This window comes from Equus asinus, chromosome 20 (genome assembly GCF_041296235.1).
Source record: "Equus asinus isolate D_3611 breed Donkey chromosome 20, EquAss-T2T_v2, whole genome shotgun sequence".
NCBI classification, from domain to species: domain Eukaryota; kingdom Metazoa; phylum Chordata; class Mammalia; order Perissodactyla; family Equidae; genus Equus; species Equus asinus.
Window position 1 is genome coordinate 14114866 of NC_091809.1, and position 22492 is coordinate 14137357.

At 65.1% G+C, this 22492-nt stretch overlaps 1 protein-coding gene across 9 annotated transcripts in view; it reads right to left on the bottom strand.

Moving 5' to 3' along the window:
- PIP5K1C (phosphatidylinositol-4-phosphate 5-kinase type 1 gamma) overlaps positions 1 to 22492 on the bottom strand; it is a 48553-nt gene that overhangs the window by 8180 nt on the left and 17881 nt on the right. For 6 of the 9 annotated variants that reach the window (XM_044751630.2, XM_044751629.2, XM_044751631.2 and 3 more), the window contains exons 2-15: positions 17606 to 17637; positions 16221 to 16313; positions 14278 to 14408; positions 13352 to 13469; positions 11111 to 11263; positions 10665 to 10964; positions 9875 to 10080; positions 8319 to 8402; positions 7672 to 7720; positions 5209 to 5293; positions 3462 to 3623; positions 2631 to 2769; positions 2139 to 2171; positions 1385 to 1489 (exon numbers count right to left, since the gene is read on the bottom strand). In XM_044751630.2, coding sequence (XP_044607565.1) covers positions 1385 to 1489; positions 2139 to 2171; positions 2631 to 2769; positions 3462 to 3623; positions 5209 to 5293; positions 7672 to 7720; positions 8319 to 8402; positions 9875 to 10080; positions 10665 to 10964; positions 11111 to 11263; positions 13352 to 13469; positions 14278 to 14408; positions 16221 to 16313; positions 17606 to 17637 — 1690 coding nt within the window. The remainder of the gene's footprint in view (positions 1 to 1384; positions 1490 to 2138; positions 2172 to 2630; positions 2770 to 3461; positions 3624 to 5208; positions 5294 to 7671; positions 7721 to 8318; positions 8403 to 9874; positions 10081 to 10664; positions 10965 to 11110; positions 11264 to 13351; positions 13470 to 14277; positions 14409 to 16220; positions 16314 to 17605; positions 17638 to 22492) is intronic. The other 3 variants (XM_070491720.1, XM_070491718.1, XM_070491717.1) reach the window with 1 other exon arrangement.

Below are 22492 nucleotides of genomic sequence, written 5' to 3' on the forward strand. Positions count from 1 at the left end.
GAACAGGCTGCAGGGAACTTCCACCCCTGGCAGAGAACGCACATCTCTCCCCCTTGTCCAGGGACATCAGACAGAACAGATGTATACCTGACCACCAAGACTTTAATCCATTTTTTTTTAAAAAACACATTTTCTAGGCCACTTTCTTCAACTCAAAATCTAATCAAATTGAAAATACGCACTAAAAAGGTAAAGAAAAAAATCCTTAAAAGCTCAGAAGTTGAGAGAGACTCATAAATAAGACAGTCCAGGGTCCCCCCTCAGCACTGCTGACATCAGGGCCGGGCTATCCTCTGGGGGGCCGAGCTGGGCACTGGCGGGGCTGAGCTGCATCCCTGGCCCCACCCACTCGATGCCAGGAGCACCCCCAGTGGTGACAACCACAGATGTCCCCAGACATCGCCTAGTCCCCTGGGGGGCAGAGTTGCCCCCAGATGGTTGAAAGCCACTGCCTTACGTCAAAGGGGAAATGAAAAGAGATCACTAAGTACCCACCCGGAAGCCAGCTTCACATTAAGACCCAGGGAGGGGCCCACCCGTGGCAGAGAGGTTAAGTTTGCCCGCTCTGCTTTGGCAGCCAGGTTCACCAGTTTTGATCCTGGGCGTGGACATGGCACTGCTCATCAAGCCACGCTGTAGCGGCATCCCGCAGGAGGAACTAGAGTGACCTACAACTAAGATATACAGCTATGCACTGGGGCTTTGGGAAGAAAAAAAAAAGAGAGGAAGACTGGCAACAGATGGTAGTTCAGGGCCAATCTTCCTCGCCAAAAAAATAAATAAACAAACAAAAATAAAATAAGAAATAATAAAGATTCAACTTTCTATACCCAAGCGGGGAAAAAAAAAAGACCCAGGGGACACAGCAAAAGCAGTGCACAGAGGAAAATGCATTATCTTCAGCACCTCAACATTAAAGGAAAAGAAGGGGGAACTTAGGCGCTCAACCTACACTGGAAAAGAGGAAACAGGCAGAAAACAAAGCAGAAAGATCTAGAAAGAAGCAATTGCTGGCGAGTTACAGCAAATGAAATGAAAACAAAGCACAACAGGAGGCCGTGAACCAGGTCAACGAGAGGGTCTTTGCAAGCACGGGTAATGACATCATCCTCCTGCCAGCCACGGGAGGCCAAGAGCTACAGAGAGGGACCACCAGGGGTCCTACGACGCCCCCCGGACCTCCTGTGCGGGGACCTCTGTCCTTCTGACACCCCAACACCCAGCACCAGAAGCCTTGACCCCCAGCCCCTGCTCCTGAGGCGGACTACATTTCCCAGCCTGCCTTGCTGCCAGCCAGTCATGTGACCTCCCTCGACCAATGGAATCAGAGCAGGGGTCCCGTGCAGGAACCGGCCATGGGACAGTGGTGTCCAGGGTCACTCACCCCGCATCCTCCTCCTTGGGGACCACGATCTCCACGCTGCACGCGGGCTCCACCTGCACCGTGATCTGCTGCAGGTCCTCCTCCGCGTGCGCCTCCTCCTGGGGTCTGGAGGCAACCGGAAGGCACGCTTCAGTTTCCCTCCCCACGCCCCCTCCATTCCCAGGAGCACCTCGGCTGTCACTCGCGGCTGGAAGCTGGGAGCCTGCACCGGGTGCCACTCGACCGGGGCTGCAAGCGGGCCCAGCCCTGCCTGTCCCTCCGGCTGCAACGCCCGCCTGAGCTGCGAGCGCGCAGCAACTGACCGCCCACCTGCGGCTCTGGGACCGGCTGGGGCATAACGAGTGACCGGTGGTCTGGCTCCTGCCCCCCCTTCTGGGGGCGGATGGACCTGCCTGGGGCCTGCACTACGGGGTGGGCTGGTTCCGGGGTTCTGATGTACGTGGGCCGGAACATTCTGCCAGGCCAGCATGCAGTCCCTCTGGACCACAGCACGTGAGGGCGGAAAGGTCCTGCCCTCGAGCGGGTGCTGGATTGGGGGGGACGCACTTTCCACCAAAGATGCTTCAAGCCCAGGACCTGTTTTCAACTGGCAGGATTTTCCCCCAGAAAACTAATTAGGAAAAACAACCCCTGCTCCCCGCAGTCGACAGTCGTGTTACTGGTCACACAGCGGGGAACGACCCGGTGTCAGAGAGAAGCGCTGGGGTGGGGAAGCGGAGGGGGCTGCGCGGGGCGGCCTTGGGTCTCAGCTCACCGGCCATCCTGTCCCGAGGACTGTGTGCGCCGCCTGCAGAGATGCAAACAAGCGGAGCAGGTGAGGGAGGCCCCGCCCCTCCTCCCGGGGACACACGCAGAGTGGGTGCGCGGAGGGGGATGCGCGGGAGGCGGGGGTGCGCAGGAGAAGGGGGCGCGCGGGAGAAGGGGGCATGAAGCGGGGGATGCACGCAGAGGAGGGGGATGTGCACGGAGGAGGGGCGCGAAGGGGGGCTGCGGGCGGGGGAGGGGGCTCGCGGAGGGGGATGAGTGCAGGGGGAAGGTGGACGCGAGGCGGGCGCGCGGAGGAGGGGGCGCGTGGAGGCGGGGGCGCGCGTGGAGAGGGATGCACACAGGGGGAGGTGCACGGGGGGGGGGGGGGGGGGAGTGCACGGGGGGAGGGGGTGCGCGGAGGGGGATGAGTGCAGGAGGTGGACGCGGCGGGGGGAGGGGGGGGCCGTGTGCGCAGAGGGAGACACCTCTGTCGGCACACCTGTACCGAGGCTGCTCCGACGTCTCCGAGGGGGACCGCTCCGGGATGGACAGGGACGTGGACGACAGGGTCGTGGCGATGGAGGCGGTGGTGGCCTCCTCAAAAGAAGGCGGCGTGCAGGGCAGGAGGTCGGGCCGGCCTGTGGGGACGAGGTGGTGGGCACCTGCGGGAGCCAGGCCCCCACGGCCGCCCTGCGAGGACTCACGGCTCCATCTGCAGCTGCACTCACCCCCACCACCCACGCCTCCTGCTCCCACCTGCCACCCCACACTCCGTTCTCCCTGGGAGCTTTAAGAGCGCCTTCCAATAGCTTCCCACTGCTCTCAAACTAAAACCCAAACCCCTGCCTGCCCTGTGTCCCCCACCCTCCCCTCCTCCCTCTCCCCCTGCACACTCTGCTCCAGCCCCACGCATGGGCCTCCTCCATGTTCTGCCCCAGGGCCTTTGCATGCTGCTTCTCCCTTCCCTGATGGTATTCCCCCACCCCTCCCTGCCTGGAATCACTGGCCCTAGGAGATGGGAGCGACCCTCCAGGTCTCTGCACACCTGCAGTGATGTGACTGGAGCTGCAGCCTCTTGGGTGGGGGGGGGGGGGGCGCCTTCAGTCCCAGCTGCTCCCCCCACCCCCTCCCTGGGTGGCTGCAGATCTTGGACTGGGGGGCTGACTGTGATCCAGCCCCTCCCACCTGGTCGGGCCAGCTTCAGGGTCCCTGTCCTCGCCCTGGACTGCCCTCTTGCTCCCTGCGCCCTCCCTTCTCAGCCCCCCAGGACGGCGCCGTCCCCAGTGGCACCCCCCGCCCCCGTCCCGAATGCACCACTCCTGCTGGTCACCTTCGTCCTCCAGCGTGGGGTAGCTGCGGGCACCCCGCAGGTCGTATGGGGCGTCCTCGCGCTCGCTGGGGATCTGGCTGGCCGAGAAGGCTGCCGTGGGCCCTGGGGGCTTGACGGCCAGCAGGGCGCCGCGGCCCTTCCTGGACGGCGACGACTTCAGGGCTGCGGAGGGAGGGCGGGTGGCGCTCAGCTGGTGCGGTGACACCCAGGCAGGGCCCCCCGCCTGGGTCCGCCTCTGCATGGAAGCCCAGGGGCCCCAGGAGGCCACCCCTCCGCCTGGACGGAAAGCGATGCTGCTCTATGGGGAGGTGGCCCTGCCTGCTGCCCACGTGTCTCGGCCCCGGGAGCCCCTGGGACCCCATCCTGCCCACCAACAGAGATGGATGAGCTGTGGCACCTGGCGCCCCACCTCGGGCCCCCAGAAACAGCAGGAGCAGCAGCCGCCAGCGCTTGGGGCCTCACCCCCTTTGTTGCAGCCCACCCGCGGGGACCCCCACTTTCAGACGGGGAAACCGAGGGCCTTGGGCAGGGTGGGCTCAGTGCCAAGGGCCTGGCTCAATTCAGGCTGTGTGGCCTGGGGAACCTGGCTCAGCCTCTGTGGACCCTGGTGTCCTCGTCTGCAAGGATGGGGTCAGGCAAGGTAGGTGGACCCCGTCCCTAATGTCCTCCACACCTGGTCCGGCCCCGTGCTCTCCCACTCTTGTGACCTCTGCCCCCAGGAGGGCCAGCCCAGCTCCGGGCACACGGCAGGCACACAGGGTGCCTTGTGCACAGCCGTCTGGTCCTGGAGCCAGCACCCTCCCCAGGCCTCCATGAGAATGACACCCTTCCAGAAAGGGATGTGACGGGCATGGCTGACAGCCGGCTTTCCGGGGACACATGCTGGATTGGTGGTGTTTGCCTGTTTCCACGGTGTGAATATTCTAACCACGGTCAGCCGGGCCACCTACAGGTGTCACACAGGGCGGGGCTGCACAGGCGCCGTGAGCTGGCTCCCAGTGGCTGGGGCTACACCGGCTGGCCCAGGCAGGAGAGTGAGCCCCGGAGAGTGAGGTGCACACTAAGGCTGCTGCTGTGCCCAGAGACACTCAGTGAGCACGTGCTGTGTGCCAGGCCCGGGCTGGATGCTGGGGACACAGTGACGAGGCCGATCAGCACCCTGCCTTTTGGGGGCGAGGGGGAGGGCAGACGACAGACCCCTGGGGAGAAAGACCCTCTCAGGCAGCACTGGGAGCCCGGCCCGGGGTCCAGGACTCTAGAGGCCCAGACAGACATGGGGCCTCCCGAGGGCACCCACAGGTGGGGCCAACACGATCACCCTGTGCCCTCCCGGATGGCGCCCGGGCTGGCGGATGACCAGCCCCCCTGGTGTCCAGTGAAGCTGTGTTGCCTTGCCGATGGCGAGAGGTGCAGGCGGTCTCGCCAACTGAGCACTGTGCTGGGCCAGGCCCACCTGCCATGTGTAAACACATCTCACCTCATGGCTCTGTACAGATGGGGAAACTGAGGCACGGAGAGGGGCATCACTGGCCTGAGATCGCAGAGCCAGGACAAGGCAGGGCCAGGACAGCAGGCACCAGGCCCTGTGCTGTGCCCATGCGGGGCGGCACCCTGATCCCCCACTCTCTGGGCCGAGGCCAGGCTGCCCGAGCGGCAGAATGGGGAGCTCGGGTCCACCGTGCTCTCAGCCACCCCCGTCCCCCTGCATGGCCCCTGAGGCCTCCCCCCAAAGGCCCAGGCAACTCACAGGAATTCTTCCGAAAGACCGTGTTGCTCATGAACTTGAAGAAGCGCTCGGCATAGAAGCTGGGCCGGTGCACGGAGACGGTGTCCTGGGAAGGGAGGGGGTGTGAGCGCCGGGCACCCAGCACCCTGTGTGCCGCAGGGAGCCCAGGATACCGCTGTGTGGAGGGGAGATGGGTCCCTGGCACGGGGCTTCCCGGAGGGGCCCAAGGGTCAGGGCCGGGGATACGGAGGCCATGAGAGAAAGGTTGTTTTTTTTTTTTTTAAAGATTTTCTTTTTTCCTTTTTCTCCCCACAGCCCCCTGGTACATAGTTGTATATTCTTCGTTGTGGGTCCTTCTAGTTGTGGCATGTGGGACGCTGCCTCAGCGTGGTTTGATGAGCAGTGCCATGTCCGTGCCCAGGATTCGAACTAATGAAACACTGGGCCGCCTGCAGCAGAGCGCACGAACTTAACCACTCGGCCACGGGGCCAGCCCCGAGAAAGGTTTTTTTATTATAAACCCATCCGCATTTTTAATTTCTTGAACCATGTGAATAAAAAGTTATTCAAAGAAGTGAATGAGTAAATATCAAAATAAAGAAACACAGAGGCTCTCTGAAGCCAGAGTTGGCACAGCACGGCCGGCGGCCACTTGCTGAGTCATGTTTTACTGGCACGCGCCCGCGCTGGCCCCATGGCAGAGCCCGGCGGCCGCAGCGACGGAAGCGGCTCCCCAGGGCCAGGCAGCCCGGCCCGGCCCAGCGCTCGCCGCCGGGGGCTTCTGTCCTGTCTGTACCACCGCAGACGGGACTGCTGTGCTCAATGGGCTGCAATGATGGGAATCTGTGTAAGGCCGGGAGCCCAGCACACAGTCGGTGCTCAATGAATGCTGGGACCCCAAGGTGGAGACTCCATGTTCCCGAGGACCCAGTCTCCCCCAGGCCCTGTGGACAGGGGCCGGGTCATCTCTGGGGGGGCTGTCCTGGGCGCCGCGAGGGGGCTGAGCAGCATCCCTGGCCCCACCCACTCAATGCAGGAGACCCCCCAGTGTGACAGCCACAAATCTCCCCAGACATGGCCAGTGTGCTCCCTGCTGTAACATAACAGAACCCATCTGGACACGCGGCCTCCCGGGATGGAGATGACATTCCCCGAGCTCACCTACACGGAGGCCGGCCACGTGCCCATTCGGGCCGAGGGCTGGGGGCCGGCACAGGGAGGCACCCCACCCTCTGCCTCGCTCTCTGGCTGTCGCCTGGGCCAGGGTAGGGCAACGCCTGGGGATGTGTGGCGACACAGGGAGCACCTGGCCCAGCTCCAGGGTCACCCCACCTGCCCCAGGTTGCTCACACCTGCAGGGCCACTTTGATCAGCACTGGGAGACCCCCGGAGCTGACCCGAATCCTGCTTTGGGGGTCACGGGGGCCTGCTTAGGACCTGGCAGCTCTCCTGTCTGCTGTGGGTTTGTGACCCCACAAAAGGGCCACCTGCCATCTGGACTTGCTCGATGCACATTCAGGAAGCTCCACCTGGACCTTCCGAACACCCTCCGAGGGATGTGGGGCTGGGTAGATCTTGGGTTTTCCCAATGGCAGGTACACAGATAGCCCCCAGCACTTTAGTAAGAATTGGTCTGAAGACGGCCAGGGGGAGAGACATCCGCCTGTGGCTGGAGCTGGCTGTGGGCACAGCTGGACAAGGGGTGCAGGCTGCCTGGGCCCCCAACGCATGGTCCTCCTGGTCTTCACGTTAAGAAATAACCCACAGAGGCCGGCCCCGTGGCCGAATGGTTAAGTTTGCACACTCAGCTGCAGGCGGCCCAGTGTTTCGTCGGTTCGAATCCTGAGCACGGACATGGCACCACTCATCAAGCCATGCTGAGGCGGTGTCCCACATGCCACAACTAGAAGGACCCACAACTAAGAATATACAGCTATGTACCTGGGGGCTTCGGGGAGAAAAAGGAAAAAAATAAAAAATCTTTGGAAAAAGAAAAAAAGAAAGAACCCACAGCCAACATTTACACAGGGATGACACCCATGGGGAAAGAGCTCCTGTCAAGCGTTTCTCAAACAGCTGAGACGTTCTGCTAAAGTGGGTCATGTCCCTGTGTGGCAACAAGGGTCAGAGCTGCACGGTCCTGCCCGAGAACCCCTCCATGTCACGTGTTTCCAGGATGTTCTTTGCCTGGCTGGCCCCTGACCTCCCTGGTCAGGCTGTCCTTGAAAATCTTTCCAAATCAGCTTGGGGTCTCCTCCTCCAGGAAGCCCTCCTGTGCTCCTCACCGATGGCTAGGACCCCCTCTTCGGGGCTCCTCCAGCCGCCTGTGCTTCCCCATCATGGCCCTGAACCCTTGGCATTGGTCATGGGGCTGCCCCGCTGGACAGCAACTCCAGGAATGGGGACGCGTCTTGGCTCTCTAGCACCTTGCCTGGCCCGGGGGGACAGTCACCGGTTTGTGGGCTGAGAGAAAGAAAGACTCACCCCGTCGTGAACGAGGGCCTTCCAGGTGTGCTCCAGCTTCTTGATGAACCTGTGGAGGAAACGCCCAGAACGTCAGCCAAACCCTTGAACCAGGGGGCCTCTATCAGGGTGGTCCTGCCCCAGGGGACACTGGGCCACATCCAGGGACATCCATGTCACGACTAGCAGTGCTCCTGGCATCGAGTGCGTGGAAGAGCCCTGGACTCAGGAACTGAGGTCACATGCTGTGCCAGCCAGGGGCCACCTCTCCTCTTCCTGCGTCCCCTTGTCCCCTCCCCACCTGCTGGCGGCTCCCACCAGCACACTCTGGGGGAGGGAGAGAAGAGGCCATGCGGACAGCCAGCCAGCACCTCAGGAGCCCGTTCCTCCCTTCTTCCTGGGCCCCTCTGCTAGAGTCAGCCCCCTGCCTGCACCATGGCACCGCACTATGCTGGGCTGGGGAGCAGGGCGCCTCCTCCAGGCAGCCCTCCAGGACGCCCTGAGTCTACAGTGGGGAAAGCACCCCCCTCAGCATTCACCCTCTCAGAATACCCCTTGGGCGCTGGGTGGCCAGCAGGAGCCTTCCGGAAGGCTGAGGAAGCCTTGAACCAGACGGCATGCTGCTGCTGGGGGTGAGCAGGCAGGTGGGTGCGGGTGCGGGCACCCACCTGTAGGACTGCAGGATGTCAATGATGCCAATGTGCAGCAGCAAACGCTCCCCGCGGCCGTTCACAGCGGGGATCCCGCCCATCCTGGGGAGAGAGGGGCCGGGAGCCCGTGAGCACCCCCAGGCCGGGCAGGGGCCAGGGACTGCGGGGGACATGGAAGTCAGGGACGCAGGGAGGAGTCGCCCGAAGGGAAGGAGCCCGAGGCTCAGCATCCCCATGCCCCGCGGAGGGTCCCGGCACCGGGGAGCTCTCCCTGGCCCTGGGTGGGAGGAGGCCCCTCTCCCAGCCACCTCCCAACTTCACTGCTGGAGACCCGAGGCTGCGAGAGGTCCTGGCACTGAGACGAGGCGCACACACGCGTGCGTGCACACACATGCAGGCACCCACACACCTGCAGCACACCTTGCACACACACGCAGGCACATGCACATGGCACCCCAGGCGGCCACGAGGGCTCTCGGCGCAGGCTGGGGAATTAACTGCCTCACTCAGCCCCAGGCCCACCCACCCGAGCCAGCCCAGCATGGTTAGCGAGGTCACACACGCAGCGGCTGTCCGAAGCCACGCCGACCCCAGGCCCGCAGGCCCTGCTCCCTGCACTCCAGGCGGCGGAGCTCACCTGCTCGCCCTGCCGTCCCCTGCCAGGCCCCACGCGGACCCTACGAACGCCAAGACGGTCTGAGGATGGGCCTGCGGAGCGGGGCCTTTGCACGTGTCGCTGCCCCCCCACCCCGCTCCAGTTGGGGCCCTGGGACCTGTTCCTCCTCGGTCCCCTGCAGCTGATGGCCTAGTGTGGCGGCCAGGCTGGGTCAAGCCTTGGCCGCACCAGTAGCTAGCTGTGCACCTGGACGGCGGCCCAGCCTGTGAGCATGCTCCCCAGCTGAAAATGGGGCGCCACCCTCCTCCTCCACAGCCCTTGAGGACTGAACAGGGTAATGGACGGGGAGGCTCCGGGGTTCCCCACATGGTCCATGCACGGTGACCCGGGGACAATGCTGACACCTGTCTATAGGAGAAGCTCCCACCTGGGGTGGCTCTGCCCCCTGGGGGACACTGGGCATGTCTGGGGACATCTGTGGGGGTCACCGTGGGGGACCTCCTGGGATCAAGTTGGTGGGGGCCAGGGATGCTGCTCAAACCCCACAGCACCCAGGATAGTCCCCCAGAGATGACCTGGCCTGACGTCCACAGAGCCGAGGGGGACCCCACATGTGTGTCTCCCGACCAAACCCTGAGCCCGTGGGGCAGGAGCCGGGCACCGGCCGGGTGGGTGCACCAGGGGACGCTCCTCTCTCACTTCTTCAGCTTTGTCCCCGTCCCACTGCCCTCATCTTGGGGAAGCTGTCCCTGCGGCTTCTAGGCTGGTTGTCTGGCTCTGAGAGGTCCCCTTCGTCCCCCCTCCTCTGAGGCCACCTCCCACCCTTTCTGGTTTTGCTGCAGCACACGATGGGCCCAGCGGGAGGGAGGGCCGGCTGCGCTTCCACCTGGCCGGCCCGGGCCCTGACCCGCTGACTGACCAGAGCCCGAAGCCCCCGCCCGCCGGCCGCACCACCTACGTGTCGTCGGCCTCGATGGCCTCGCCGCGCGCCGCGCCGCCCTGGATGGACTCCATGGCCGTGGAGTAGAGCGCCTTCTGGCCCAGCGGCCGCTTCCCGTCGGCGGGGCTCCGCGCGCCCTCGGCCTGCCGCTCGCGCTCCTGCTGGTCGATGTTGTGCACGCCGAGCAGCAGGCTGTAGTCCATGATCTTGAAGCTCTCCAGCACCTGCCGGGGCCGCGGTCAGGACGCGCCCGCCCGGCCCCGCCCCCGAAGCCACAGGGAGGCCCCGCCCCCGGCCCCACCCCCGGCCCCGGCCACACCCGCAGGCCCCGCTGCCACAGGGAGGCCCTGCCCCACCCAAGCCCCGCCCCCAGGTCCCGCCCCATCCCACCCAGGCGCCAGCCCCCGCTGCCCCAGCCACAGGGAGGCCCCGCCCCCGCCCCAGGCCACACCCCCAGACTCCGCCCCGCCCCCGCCCAGCTCCAGGCCCCCAGGCGAGCCCAGCACAGGGACGCGGATGGGCCGTGGGCAGGGATGGTGGGGGCTGAGACTGGGGGCTGTCGAGGAGCCTGGCGGGCGCCCTTTCCCCCAAAAGCCCCTAACCGTGGAGGAGGGAGCGCGCTTATAAGTCAGGGGCTTGTGGGTTTGTGCCCGCGGGGGGAACACAGCCCCCTGTCCCGCACGCCGCGTCCCCGTCTCACGGATGGGAAACTGAGGCTCAGAGACGCAAGACCCCCTCGACGACGCGCCCTCGGCCCCGGAGCAGGGGGCCCCTCTGACCACGGGCTCCTCGTCCACCCGCGGCTCACCAGGCAGTCGCGCTGCAGCGTCTTGACGAGCGCGGAGAAGGTGTCGGCGTCGAGCAGCAGCCCCTCGGGCATGTCCTGGATGAAGTCCAGGTCCTTGTAGGTAGGGATGCTCTTCTCCTTCTCCTTCTTGCTGGCGCGCCGCTTGTAGGTGGAGCCCTTGAGGTCGAACTTGAGGTGCATCTTGACGACGCGCGGCAGCACGTTGTTCATGACCACCACGCGGATGTTCTTGCCGCCCGACTGCACGCAGTACAGCCCGTAGAACTTGGGCAGCAGCGTCCGCGGGTTCTGGTTGAGGTTCTGGGGGGGGCGGGGGTGGGTGGGTGCAGGAGCAGGGCCAGCGGGCTGCCACCTCCCCGGCCCCCCGCGAGGCCCCGCCCCCACAGGCCCCGCCCACACAGGCCCAGGGCAGCCCCCCGGACCCTTCCGGAGCCCCCGCCGCCCACCATGTAGTAGCCGGGCAGCAGCTTCTGCAGGAACTCGGCCTCCTTGTGCATCACCGTCTTGATGATGAACTCGTCGTCGCTCGTGACATAGAAGAGCGAGCCGCTGGCGCCGGGGTTGGACAGCTCGATCAGGGGCTCGTTGCACAGCGAGTACTGAAAGGGAGGGTGGGCAGGGGACGGGGCAGGTCACAGATCACCCCCACAGGCCCCGGGGCCAGCGGACAGCCCCAGAACCGGTCCCTGTCAGCTCCATTTCACAGATGAGGAAACTGAGGCTCAGAGAGGGGGACTGATGGGCCGGAGGCCACACAGCAAGGACTGGAACCCGGCTAACCCCACAGCCTGAATGTGGTCTACTGCAGTGTATTCCCTCTCCTGTGAGTGACAGACACCCTGTCGTACTGGGCTACCGACGCACCTGGCCAAGGAGCTGTCACAGACGCTGCTGAGCGGGATTTCGGCAAAGGCTCCCTAGACGGGTGACAGAAGCTGGTGCACCTTCTGTCTGTGCCCTTCTCTCCTTCCCACCCATTTCCCACCTGGAATGCTGCTGTGATAGCTGGAACCCCAGGAGCCACACTGGACCATGAGGTGACCTTCAGGATGGAAGCCATGCAACCAAAATGACAGAGAGAGAGGAAAGCTGCGTCCCTGATGGGCAGCCTGCACTCCGGCTCCCGGCCCACCCAGCCCCTGGCCCTTCCCCCTGACATCTCTTCCACCTCCGTGTGTACTGTCCATCACTCCACACGTTCCCGCCCACCCTTAGACAGTAAGGTCTGTGGAGGCAGCGATTTCTACGGGATTCTGGCCACTGAGGCTCCCCAGCACTGCCACGGTGCTCTGCGCACAGTAGGTGCTCAGTTTCTTGAGCAGATGAGGGAAAAGCAAAGCCTGCAGGCCACGGTTTCTGGCCTTTTCAGCTACTGAGCCAGTGGGGTCCCTTTTGAGGTGAAGACTTTTTGGGTGCTCGGTTAATCCTACCTGAGCACCACCGGTATACCGGGACGAGGCCACGGGGTGTCCCCACCGGGCCGTTTGCCGCAGGGTAAGTGCCAAGCATGAATACTGGCTGTTTCTCAGTGCCGGCCCAGGACGGGCAGACGGGGAGGACACGGGGAGAAGCAGGGATGGGTCCACTCCCAGGGGTGTTGAGAGCCGTCCCGCCCAGGGAACCCCAATGTGCTGGAGTGCGGTGGGGTCCCCCTCAGCATGGCTGGGGGACTCGCGTGGCCACAGCCGCCCACGGAGGCCAGGCGTCCCCTCCGGAACACGCTGTCCACATGCCCCGGGGGCCCAGACTTGAAGTCCCTGCACTTTCTTTCATCAAGTTCCAGACAAGACCCAGCCGTCCCCGCGTCCCCACCCTGCGGACGCGCCTTTCGTCTGTCCACCCCCCACTGATGGACACGGGCCAGCCTCCTGGGGCTGTAAACAGCGCCGCGGGCGTCCACTCCCAGGAACACAGCAACCTGGGACCCAGGGAACCCAATGTAGAGCCACCAGCTGCACACACGACCCTCGTCCTTGCTCTGTGGGGGTGGCAGGATGGGGGACGTCTGCTGGGGCTGCGACAGGGCCGGAGGGGGACAGCCGTGCGCTGGCCGGTGCGACACGGATGCTACAGTCCGAGCCCCTGCCATGGCGCCGGGACTCCTGGGCACCTGGACAGAGCCGATCTGTCGGGGTCCCTGCGCCCTGGCCCAGCGAGCCCTGGCTGTCCCTGGAAGGACGCGGCCTCGGCCGAGGGCACAGCTTCCCACAGAGCAAGGAGGAGGAGTCAGAGCCCATCATCCAGGCCCCCCAACCACAGGGGGACCCCAGGACCCCGGGACGGCAGACGGGCACCCGTCACGTGTATCAACCGATTCTGCAGGCGTGACCTGTGACACACTCCTAACAACAAAGGGGCCCACAGAGGGAACCATCCCCTCGAGATGAGCTCGTGGACACTGTGTCGTCTGCTTTGCCGGCAGCCTCTCCCAGCCGCGGAGGAACGGCCCCGCCGACAGCCAGCAAGGGGCCGAGTCCCCACCAATGTGAGCTGGGACGCGGCCCTGGCCCCAGTCGAGCCTCAGGGGAGACCCCAGCCCACCCCCGACTACGGCCCCGAGCCAAGACCCCGCAGAGCCGCGCCCCGATTCCCGGTCCCTGGGAACCGTGCAGAGACGGACGGGTCATGTCCTCAGCCACACTGCCCGCGGTGACTCTGATACAGCGACAGCCGACGGACACACTCACCAGATAGTCGTCCGGCCGGATCCCGAAGAGCTCGCGGAAGTAGCGGAAGGCGACGGGCGCGTAGGTCTTGAACCTGAAGTCCTGGAAGTGGTGGGCAGGCGTGAGGTTGCTGCCTTCACTGCGGGAGGAGGGACGTGGTGAGGGATGGTGGCGGTGTGGCCTCCCGCTGCCCCGACGGCCCCACCTGCCCAGGCCAGGACGGTGCCTCCCGCTGCTGAGCCGCCAGGCTTCCCAGCGTGACCCACCCACACGAGGCTCCCGAGGGACAATGTGGCCATGGCTGGCCTCGGGCTGGCCCCAGTATCCACCCTCCCTTCCCCCATTAGCAACGGGGCCCATGATGCCAGCTGGGCACACGGCCACCCAGAATCAGACCACAGTGCCCAGTGTCTCCTCAGGGAGGGGTGGTCACGCAACTGCGCTTGGCCACTGAGCTGTGAGTGGAACCGAAGCCCCATGTGTTGCTCCCTGGCCGTGCTGTTAAAGGGAAGGGGCATGTGCTCCCTGTCTCCTCCTCCTTCCTGCTGGCAGATGCAGCTGTGATGGCAGGAGCCTGGGCAGCCACCTGGGACCACTGGTTAGAAAAGCTGCATGTTGAGGGTGGCAGAGCAACTAGAAAGAACCCTGGACCCCAACACCGTGGAGCCCCCTGACCAGCCCTGGATTGTCTATTAGTTTTCTGTGTGTGTGAGAAAAACAAACTTGCATCTTTCCTTTTCCTATTTTTTTAAAACCACTTTTATATTGCATCTCTCTGATTTGCTATCAAACTAACACCCTAACTGACACAGGGTCAGAGGCCAGGGCAGTTCTCAGGGGAGACGGGAGCTCAGGGAGCGGGCAAGGCTGTGCGTGTCACGACAGTGGCTGCAGGGTGGGCTGTGGGAGGACCGAGCTGCTGGCGCCGCGGGCGGGGCCTGGCCCACCTGGGGAAGAAGATGCTCTCCACCACGTAGAAATCCTGCATGAGCACGTCGCGTTCCGGCTTGGAGCTCAGGTTGCCCACGGTGTAGCCGATGCCCAGCTGGATGGCCCCCTTCAGGGTGGAAGACGTGGTCTGTGGGGAAAGCGGGCCGCATCAGGACCCCCGGGAGGACCCCCGCCTGGCCCTCGGTCCCCGGAGGGAGAGGCAGAACCAGAAGCCCCTCGGGACTGGGGCACCGGGGCGGACGTCCAGCCTGCGGCTTGACCCGGCTCACACCGAGGCCGCCTGCCCGGCACTGTCACAGCCCCACTGGCCTCGGCCTGCACGACCTGCAGCAGGGGACTGGCCTGGCCAAGACGCCAACACCACTTCGTGCAGCCCCAAGCCAGTTTTCAATAGAGGTTCTGGAAGGTTCCAACATCTCAAAACTGCCTCGACTCAGCAGCGGTCTGTCCAGGGTTTCCGTTTTTTTTGGAGAGGAGCACAATTTATAGAATGATGCCCCAACTTCCTTTCTGTAGACCAAGTCCCTTCTACCTGCTTTCTAGAGGATTCCCATTGTCACGATGGGCAAGGGACATCGTCCCTCCCTGCCTCGGTTTCCCCAGCCGTGGACAGGACAGGCCCGGCCCTCCCGGGGCTGCACGCATTAGCTCGTGTAGGCTGCCCTTCCCCGGCCCGGGCCCCCGCCGTCAGTGGCCTCTTTGCCTGAACCCCTGCACCGAGGGGCCGCTTCGGCTCTCCATGATCAACTCCTTCCAGAGGCCATCGACTGAACACACACTCCCCGGAGGAGACACAGACGGCCACTGGGCACAGGAGCAGGGGCTCGACGCCATCAGTCCCCAGGAAAATGCAAATCAAGACCACAGTGGGGGACTGCTTCACACCCACAAGACGGATCGGAAAGTCAGACAACAGTGACGCTAGGGACGGGAGAGACTGGAGGCTCGTGCACGGACGGCGGGAGCGGAAGTGGTGCAGCCAACGTGGGGAACGGTCTGCTGGGTCCTCAAAAGGTTAAACACGGAGTTTCCATGGGATCAGCACTTCCACTCCTACGTGTGTGCCCGAGAGAAGTGAAACACGTGTCTGCACAAGAACTTGTACACAAACGTGCATGGCGGTACGGTTCACAGCCGCCAAACGGTGGGCACAACCCCAGTGCCCATCAGTGGAGGATGGACACACACACGTGTGCCCCCACACGCTGGAATATCACGCAGCCGTGAAGAGGAGCGAGGCCCTGACACAGCCGCACGTGGACGGACCTGCACACACGACGCTCAGGGAGAGAAGCAGACACAGAAGGACCCACGGTGTGTGACCCCATTGACGGGAAACGTCCAGAACAGGCAGATTCACAGACAGAGAGCGGGCTCGTGGGCGCCAGGGGCTGGGTTGGGGGGGGGAGTGACTGCTAATGGGGGCAGGGGTGCTTTTTGGGGTGATGGAAAGTTCTGGAATTGACATGCGGATGGCTGCACAACCCTGTGAGTGCACCAGTGACCATCTAATTGCACGCTTCTGGGGCGGCTCAGGTGGCGCGCGCACCAGCTCTGGGCAGACCAGTCGTAGCAGGAAGGAGCAACTGAGGCAGGCGGGAGGCGGTGGGGGGCCCTGGCCTGGCCTCAGCCTGGCTGCTTCCTGAGGGGCAGGGTGGGAGCTGTTGGCCCCCCAAGGCCACAGGCCGCTCCTGGAGCCAGCGGGCAGGGCAGCCTCGGATCACGGCCGGGCCGCCCACGACAGTGACAGGCAGCAGGGACCTCGAGGGACTGAGGTCCCGCACGGAGGACCCTGTAACTAGAGCGTTTGTCTCCAGCCGACTGTGACCATGGCCCGCGCCTGAGCTTCATGGACCCTGTGGGGGGGACAGATGGCCCCTGGAACCACTGGGAGCCCCCAGCCTCCCCGCCCCCTGCTGGCTCAGGGCAGAGGAGGGACCTTCTTATAGGTGGTCTCGCCAGATGCGTCCACACCCCGGTGGCCCAGCTTCTTCCCATGGCCGGGGCCTGGCTGTCCGGTCATCAGTGGGGCCTGGAGAAAAGGAAACAGGGGTTGGAGGTCAGCAAGGAGGGCCAGAAGGTTCTGGAAATCCTCACAAGAAAGGGGCTTTGTCGCCGTGCCCAGCCGGAGCCCAGGGCGGGTGCGGGTGGCTCCAGGGCACCGGCCACACCCCATGGGCAACACCCCACTTCCAGAGGGGCCCCCACCAGACAGGACAGCTGACTCCTGGAGAAGAGCCAGGAGCTCAGCTCAGGGCCCCCTGGGCAGGGCTAACATGGGGCCGGGTCACTCCCGGGGGGCGTCCTAGGCGCTGGGGGCATTCCTGGCCCCACCCTCTCGATGCCAGGAGACACCTGGTGTGACAGCCACAGATGTCCCCAGACATGACCCAGTGTCCCCTGGGGGCAGGACAAGCCAGGTGAGACTCCTGGGCTGGAAAAATGGTGACAGCATCTCCTCCCCAAGGGGGTCCCGCGGGCCCACGGGGACTGTGGCAGACGTGACACGGGCCGTGCAAACAAGCTCGTGTGGAAGCCACCACCCCCCTGTGCGACCCTGCAGGGAGGCTGGGGACAGGGGCCATGGGGGCCTGGGGGACACGCGCCAGCTTGGGGACCAGAGCCGAGCAGACAGGAGTGGGCGCCCCTGCTCCCCAGCCCTCGGCCGGGACGCCCCCGCAACCCAGCAGGTGGACAAGCCCTCCTCTGAGGCCCTGGTGTGGCAGAGGTGTTCCGGGGGAGGAGAGCGGGCTCCGAGGGGACCTAGACTCCCTGCTGGGACGGTGGGGGACCCCTGCTAGGACAGCTGCATGGGAACACGGGGCCAGACGCCCCGTAGGCCACTTTCAGGAGAGACGGCAAAGGCCGGGGACGGCACTGCGGCGCCTGAACCGGGGACGGCGGCCCAGACGGGCTCGGCCGGGAGAAGGGCCGATGGCAGGAATGGGGCAGGAAGGGACCACCACGCCTGTGCAGGGTAGGGTGCTGCCACCAGGCACCACGTCCACACAGCCCCAACCCGCCAGGCCCTCCAGGAGCCCCTCGGGGACCCCGTGCACACCTGGCTTCCCTGTCCCCCTCAAGCCCCCCCAGGCTTCGTGTCCCCCTCGTGGGCCCAGGGCTTCACCCCCTGCGCCCACCCTCAAACCAGGATGCTGGCAGGACAGATGCGACTGTCACCCGCCTGACAACATGCGTTAGCGTTGGGCCCAGAGTGGGGCAGCGAGTTGCCTGAGGCCACAGAGCGGGACACAGGCAGGGCCAGGCGCTCCCTCATCCATGTTCTGGAAGGAGGCGGGTCAGGGGCCCACAGGGAACACTCACCTCCATCGGGGCCGTCTTCTTCTGGGCCAAACCTGAGGGCGAGAAGGGAGAGACTTCAGACCTCAGGCAGCGGGCCCAGGCCGCCCATGTCCCCCGTTCACACGCGGGCGCAGCACCCACCACCTCACTCGGCACCCTGGGCCCCTGGACTGTCACGGGGACCCCTCGTGGGAAATGGGCACAGAGACAGGACAGGCCGAGACGGTGGGAAGGCTGGACACCAGGCGCCCCCAAGGCCACGGCCGGGGCCTGGGCCTCCCCAGAGGAGGGGAGACGCAGCGGGGAGAGGGTGCCCGACTCTAGGCCACTGTTTACCCCGAAGACATCAGGTTCTTGGTCACAGACAAGTGCGTGACTCTGAACTGACACAAGCCATGTCCCTCGGCGCCCTCACCAGAGACGCCTGGGCCATGGAGGAATCAGGTGATGGGGGGTGACAGCGCAGCCCACCAGGGCCCAGGATCATCCCAGGGTCAGAGGCCGAGATGGAGACGCTGCGCTGCGGGCCGTGCAGACGGAGGAAGGGGCCCCGAGACCAGGACGCGGCGCCTCTGGAAGCTGGAGGAGGCGGGACATGCTCCTCCCCTGGGGCCACCGGGACCCGCCCTGCCCTCATGGGGAATTTAGCCCCGTGGGACCCTGTCAGACTCCTGACCCCAGGACCGTGTGGTTTTAGCCCAAGGGTGTGAGGATGTGTGACAGGTGCAACAGGAAACACACACCGAGTGTCTACAGGTGTCGCCTCCGGGGAGGCAAGTGGAGACGAGGACAGACAAGGGCTCCCAGTCCGGGACGGGGAGCGGAGAATGGTCTAGAAAAGGGCGTGGGAGCCCGCAGACGACCCGCGGCACAGGTCGGGTGCCGGTCAGCAAGGAGGACTCGGCTTCTCCCCAGGGACGGGAGCCTGGGGGGCTGCGGGCGGAGGCGGCCCTGACTCGGGCTCCGGGCGCCCTCTGGCGGCGGCCGCGAGGAGCTCAGGCTGCGGGGACCAGGAGGAGGGGCCGGCGCTGGTCCCGGGCAACGCGGGGGGCGGGGGCGGGCGCAGGCGGGGGCGAGAAGCAGGCGGCAAGCGACTCGGGACGCGGACTGAGCATCAGCGGAAGGACGGAGCCGGGGGCGGGGGGCGGGGGGCGGCGGGGGCAGCCTGGCCGGGCGGAGCGGGAGCCCCCCCCACCACTGGGGCCCGTCGAGGGGCCGCTGGACCCCGCATCTGGGGCTCAGGGGAGGCCCGGGCGGGAGTCAGGACTGTGGGCGTCGTCGGGTGCAGACGGGGTTGGAGCCCCGAGGGTGGACGGGGGTGCGGGTAGGGGGGGGAAAGGTTGGGGGTCGCAGGTGTGGCAGGCCCAGGTGAGGGGTCAGGGGTCAGGCTCACTGACCTGCTCTGTCCTCTTCTAACACCCGCCCGCCCGGCCAGGGCTGGGGGAGGGGGAGGGGCTGCTAACGGGGACGGGTTTTCCTTGGGGGGGACAGGCATGTTCTAGAATCAGAGGTGTGACGGTCGTACAACATTCTAAAGACACAAAAAACACTGAATTGCACACATAAAAGTGTGAATTTTATGATTTATCAACTATCTTTCAATAATTAACAAAAACCAAGCCGAGAGGACACTGAGCTGTGGGCGTGGCCAGGCCAACCCGGGTGGGGACTCGTGTCCTTTCAGCCGCAGCCACAGTCCCTGAGCCAACCACCTGTGCAGGCACCAGTGTCGAGACCCCCAGGAGAAGGCCAGAGAGGGAAACTGAGGCTGGGGGGGTGGCTGCCCAAGGCCATGGTCACGGCCACAGGGCCCACCAGAGGACAGACCGAGGCCGGGTCACCTGCCCGGGCCAGGAAGGCTGCTGATGGCGGCTGGCCAGGGCCACGCCAGCCACGTGGGGGTCACAGGGGCCACGTGTGTCCACGGCAGACATAGGGGGCTCCTGGCCATCCCGAGGCCCGGCCAACTCAAGCGAGTGGTGGAAGGTGCTGGAAAGCCGACATAATATTTTCGTTGGCGGTCCCACAGCAGAACAATTGCTGGTTTGCGTCTGGGGTGTGGGGGAAGGAAGAGGAGTGAAGGCAGGAAGTTGGTGTGGACCAGGGCGGAACATTCCAGGCCTCGTCTGGGGGCCCTGGCATCAGAGACATGAGCCAGCTGCCCAGGGTGTCCCCTCCTTGGCCCACCCAGGGCCCCTGAGCCCGGAGCCCACCCAGCCATGCCCACCTGCAGCTCCCAGTCCCTCATTCCGGGGCTTTCTGCCTGAGGGGGTGGGTGCCCAGCTCCTGATCCCCCCCACACAGCACCCCTGCACCCTCCCCTCCGCTCCCCCTGCCTGCCCGGCCATGCCACCCAGCGGCCGCCACCCAGCGACCCTCGGACCCGTGGCCACACTGACTCCACCAGAGCCCGCAGCTGGAGCAGAGCACAGAGGCGGGGAGGGTACAGACATGTGGCCTCTGAGGATGAGCAGGCCTGCCCGAGGACCTTGGCACAGTCCGTTCCCTTGGCCCAAACACCCTCCCAGCTCGTCCCAAGGATGGCTCCTCGACGTGCAGGTCTCAGCCCCACATTCCCCCCCCCCCGAGGGGCCTCCCTGGGCACCTCCCCTGCAGTCACACCCCTCGCTCTGCGTCTGCGCCCTCATCACTCTCCGGAGTTCCTCCTTTTCTGTCCGCCCCTCTGGGGACGTGACTGGTTATCTGCTGATGAGCCACCCTGGCTTCAAGGAAATTCAGTATTAAAAATAGACCGGGGAGGGGGGCGCGAGGCGCTGCAGAGCGGAAAGCAGGCCGGGCCGACCCGCCCCTGGCTCAGCTGTGCGCGGCCCGCCCTCAGCAGACACCTACACGTGCTTGTTGACTGACTGAGGGACGGTAACACACACCCGTTCCTCTCCCCTCTGCACACAGAGAAGCCTCAGCAGCAGCAGCTTCTCCACGTTTGTCTGATGTAGAAATTGAGGCGGAGAAAGCTCCTGAAAGAACGTGGGTCCCCAGGCCCTGGGGAAGGGCCTGAACGTCTGTCCTTCAGCAAAACCACCCGGCTCCACCTTCCGCGTCTATGCAGATCTGTCCGCTGCTCCCTGCTCCTCTAGCTCAGCATTGCCCCCTGGACCAGCGCCATCCCCTCCGCCCTCGCCGCCCCCCAGTCTATGCTCCCCATGGCCCCCACCAGAGGGCACCTGGGAGCCGTGAGTCAGTCCCACTTCCTCTGCCCGCAGCCCTCCAGGCTCCCTTCCCTCTGGGAGAAGCCGAGTCCTCCCCTTGGACCCCCAGGCCCCGCACGACCTGCCCCGTCCCCACCCTGCCCTCCCTCCTCCCTCGGCTCCAGCCACACAGCCTCCTCACTGTTCCTCCCACACGCCAAGCCCAGGCCTGCCCCAGGGCCTTTGTACAAGCTGTGCTCTTTACCTGAACCGCCCTTCCCAAGCCCCTTGCAGGGTTTGCTTCTTTGCTCCACTCAGGACCTGGCTCAAGTGTCTCCCTCTGAGAGGCCATCCGCCGGCCACTTCACCCAAAACAGTCCCTCTGAGGGCACCCTCCTCATCTCCCCAGCTTTCCCGGTCTTCCCGGCACATGGCACCCCCCGGCGCTTGTGCACTGTGTCTCCCCCACGACGGGGGCCAGGTCTGCTGTCACCCGCCGCCGGCTGCCTGCAGGGCTCCCTGAGCACAGAGATGGAGAGTCACCGCGGGCGGGGCGCAGGGGCGGCTGCCAGCTGGGGGCCGGGCTGCGACTCACACAAACGAGTGAGCACAGGGACAAGGCAGGCGGGCCGGGCGCCCTCACCTCCCCGAGCAGCAGGAAGGGGCTGGCAGGCCTGGGGCTCCCGCAGTGCAGGCCCGACCCCGGGCACAGAGCCAGCTGGCAATCACGGAGGGACCTGGGGACCTAGGGACCCTTGGGGGGCAGCGCCAACCCTCAGTCTGGCCAGGCTGGCCTGCGGGGAGCAGACTGTGCGGATGCTCCAGCCACTGTGGGAGAGACTCCTGCTCGACTGAGAGGGGCCCCTGCGGCCACGTGACGTCTCGGAGCAACAGACAGTGACAAAGGGACAGGAGAGCAAGGGAGGCTGGCAGCTGCTGGCTCCACCCCGGGGACACCTGAGGCCCGAGGTCCACGGCGGGTCCCTGCTGGAGGCCACGCACAGACGCAGGCAGAGCTCCTGCCGGAAGCCCCCAAGCTGGGGGCGGTTTGTTACGCAGCCACAGCTAACCATCCATTGACGGGCCAAGGGCGCTTCTAGAAGGAACGGGCAGTCAGTCCCCAGGGACAACTCGGGGAGCGGGAGAAAGGGCCTGGAGCTTCCAGCGCCTCTGCCAACTGGGACCTGCTCCATAAAAGAAGCGTCAGACACACCCAGGCGGCAGGAACCCGGACCCAGGAGGAGCGAGGCCCCGACACAGCCGCACGCAGACGGACCTGCACACACAACGCTCAGGGAAAGAAGCAGACACAGAAGGACACACGGCGCGTGTCCCCATTGACAGGAAACGTCCAGAACAGGCAGATCCACAGACAGAGAGCAGGCTCATGGGCGCCAGGGGCTGGGAGGGGGTGGGGGTGATGCTGACGGGACAGGGCTTCCTTTGGGGGTATGGAATGTTCTGCAACCACAGTGGCGACGGGTGCACGACACAGTGAGTGAACTAACTGCCACTGAACTGTGCACTTGAAAGGGGTGGAAGCGACTCCCTTTAGCAGCAAAGACAGTGCCCAAGGCCGTGCGTCATCCAGAACCTTCTCCAGGCTCCGTCCTGGCGGTCAGTGATACTGCAAAGCGAGGGAGTGCGGGGCCCCGGCCTCCTTGTCCTGAAATGAGGTCCTGAAACCAGATGGCGGCTGCGGACCTGGGGAGGCGGGCGCCCCTTCCACGGGGACCGGCCAGCTACCCCTGCAGCCACT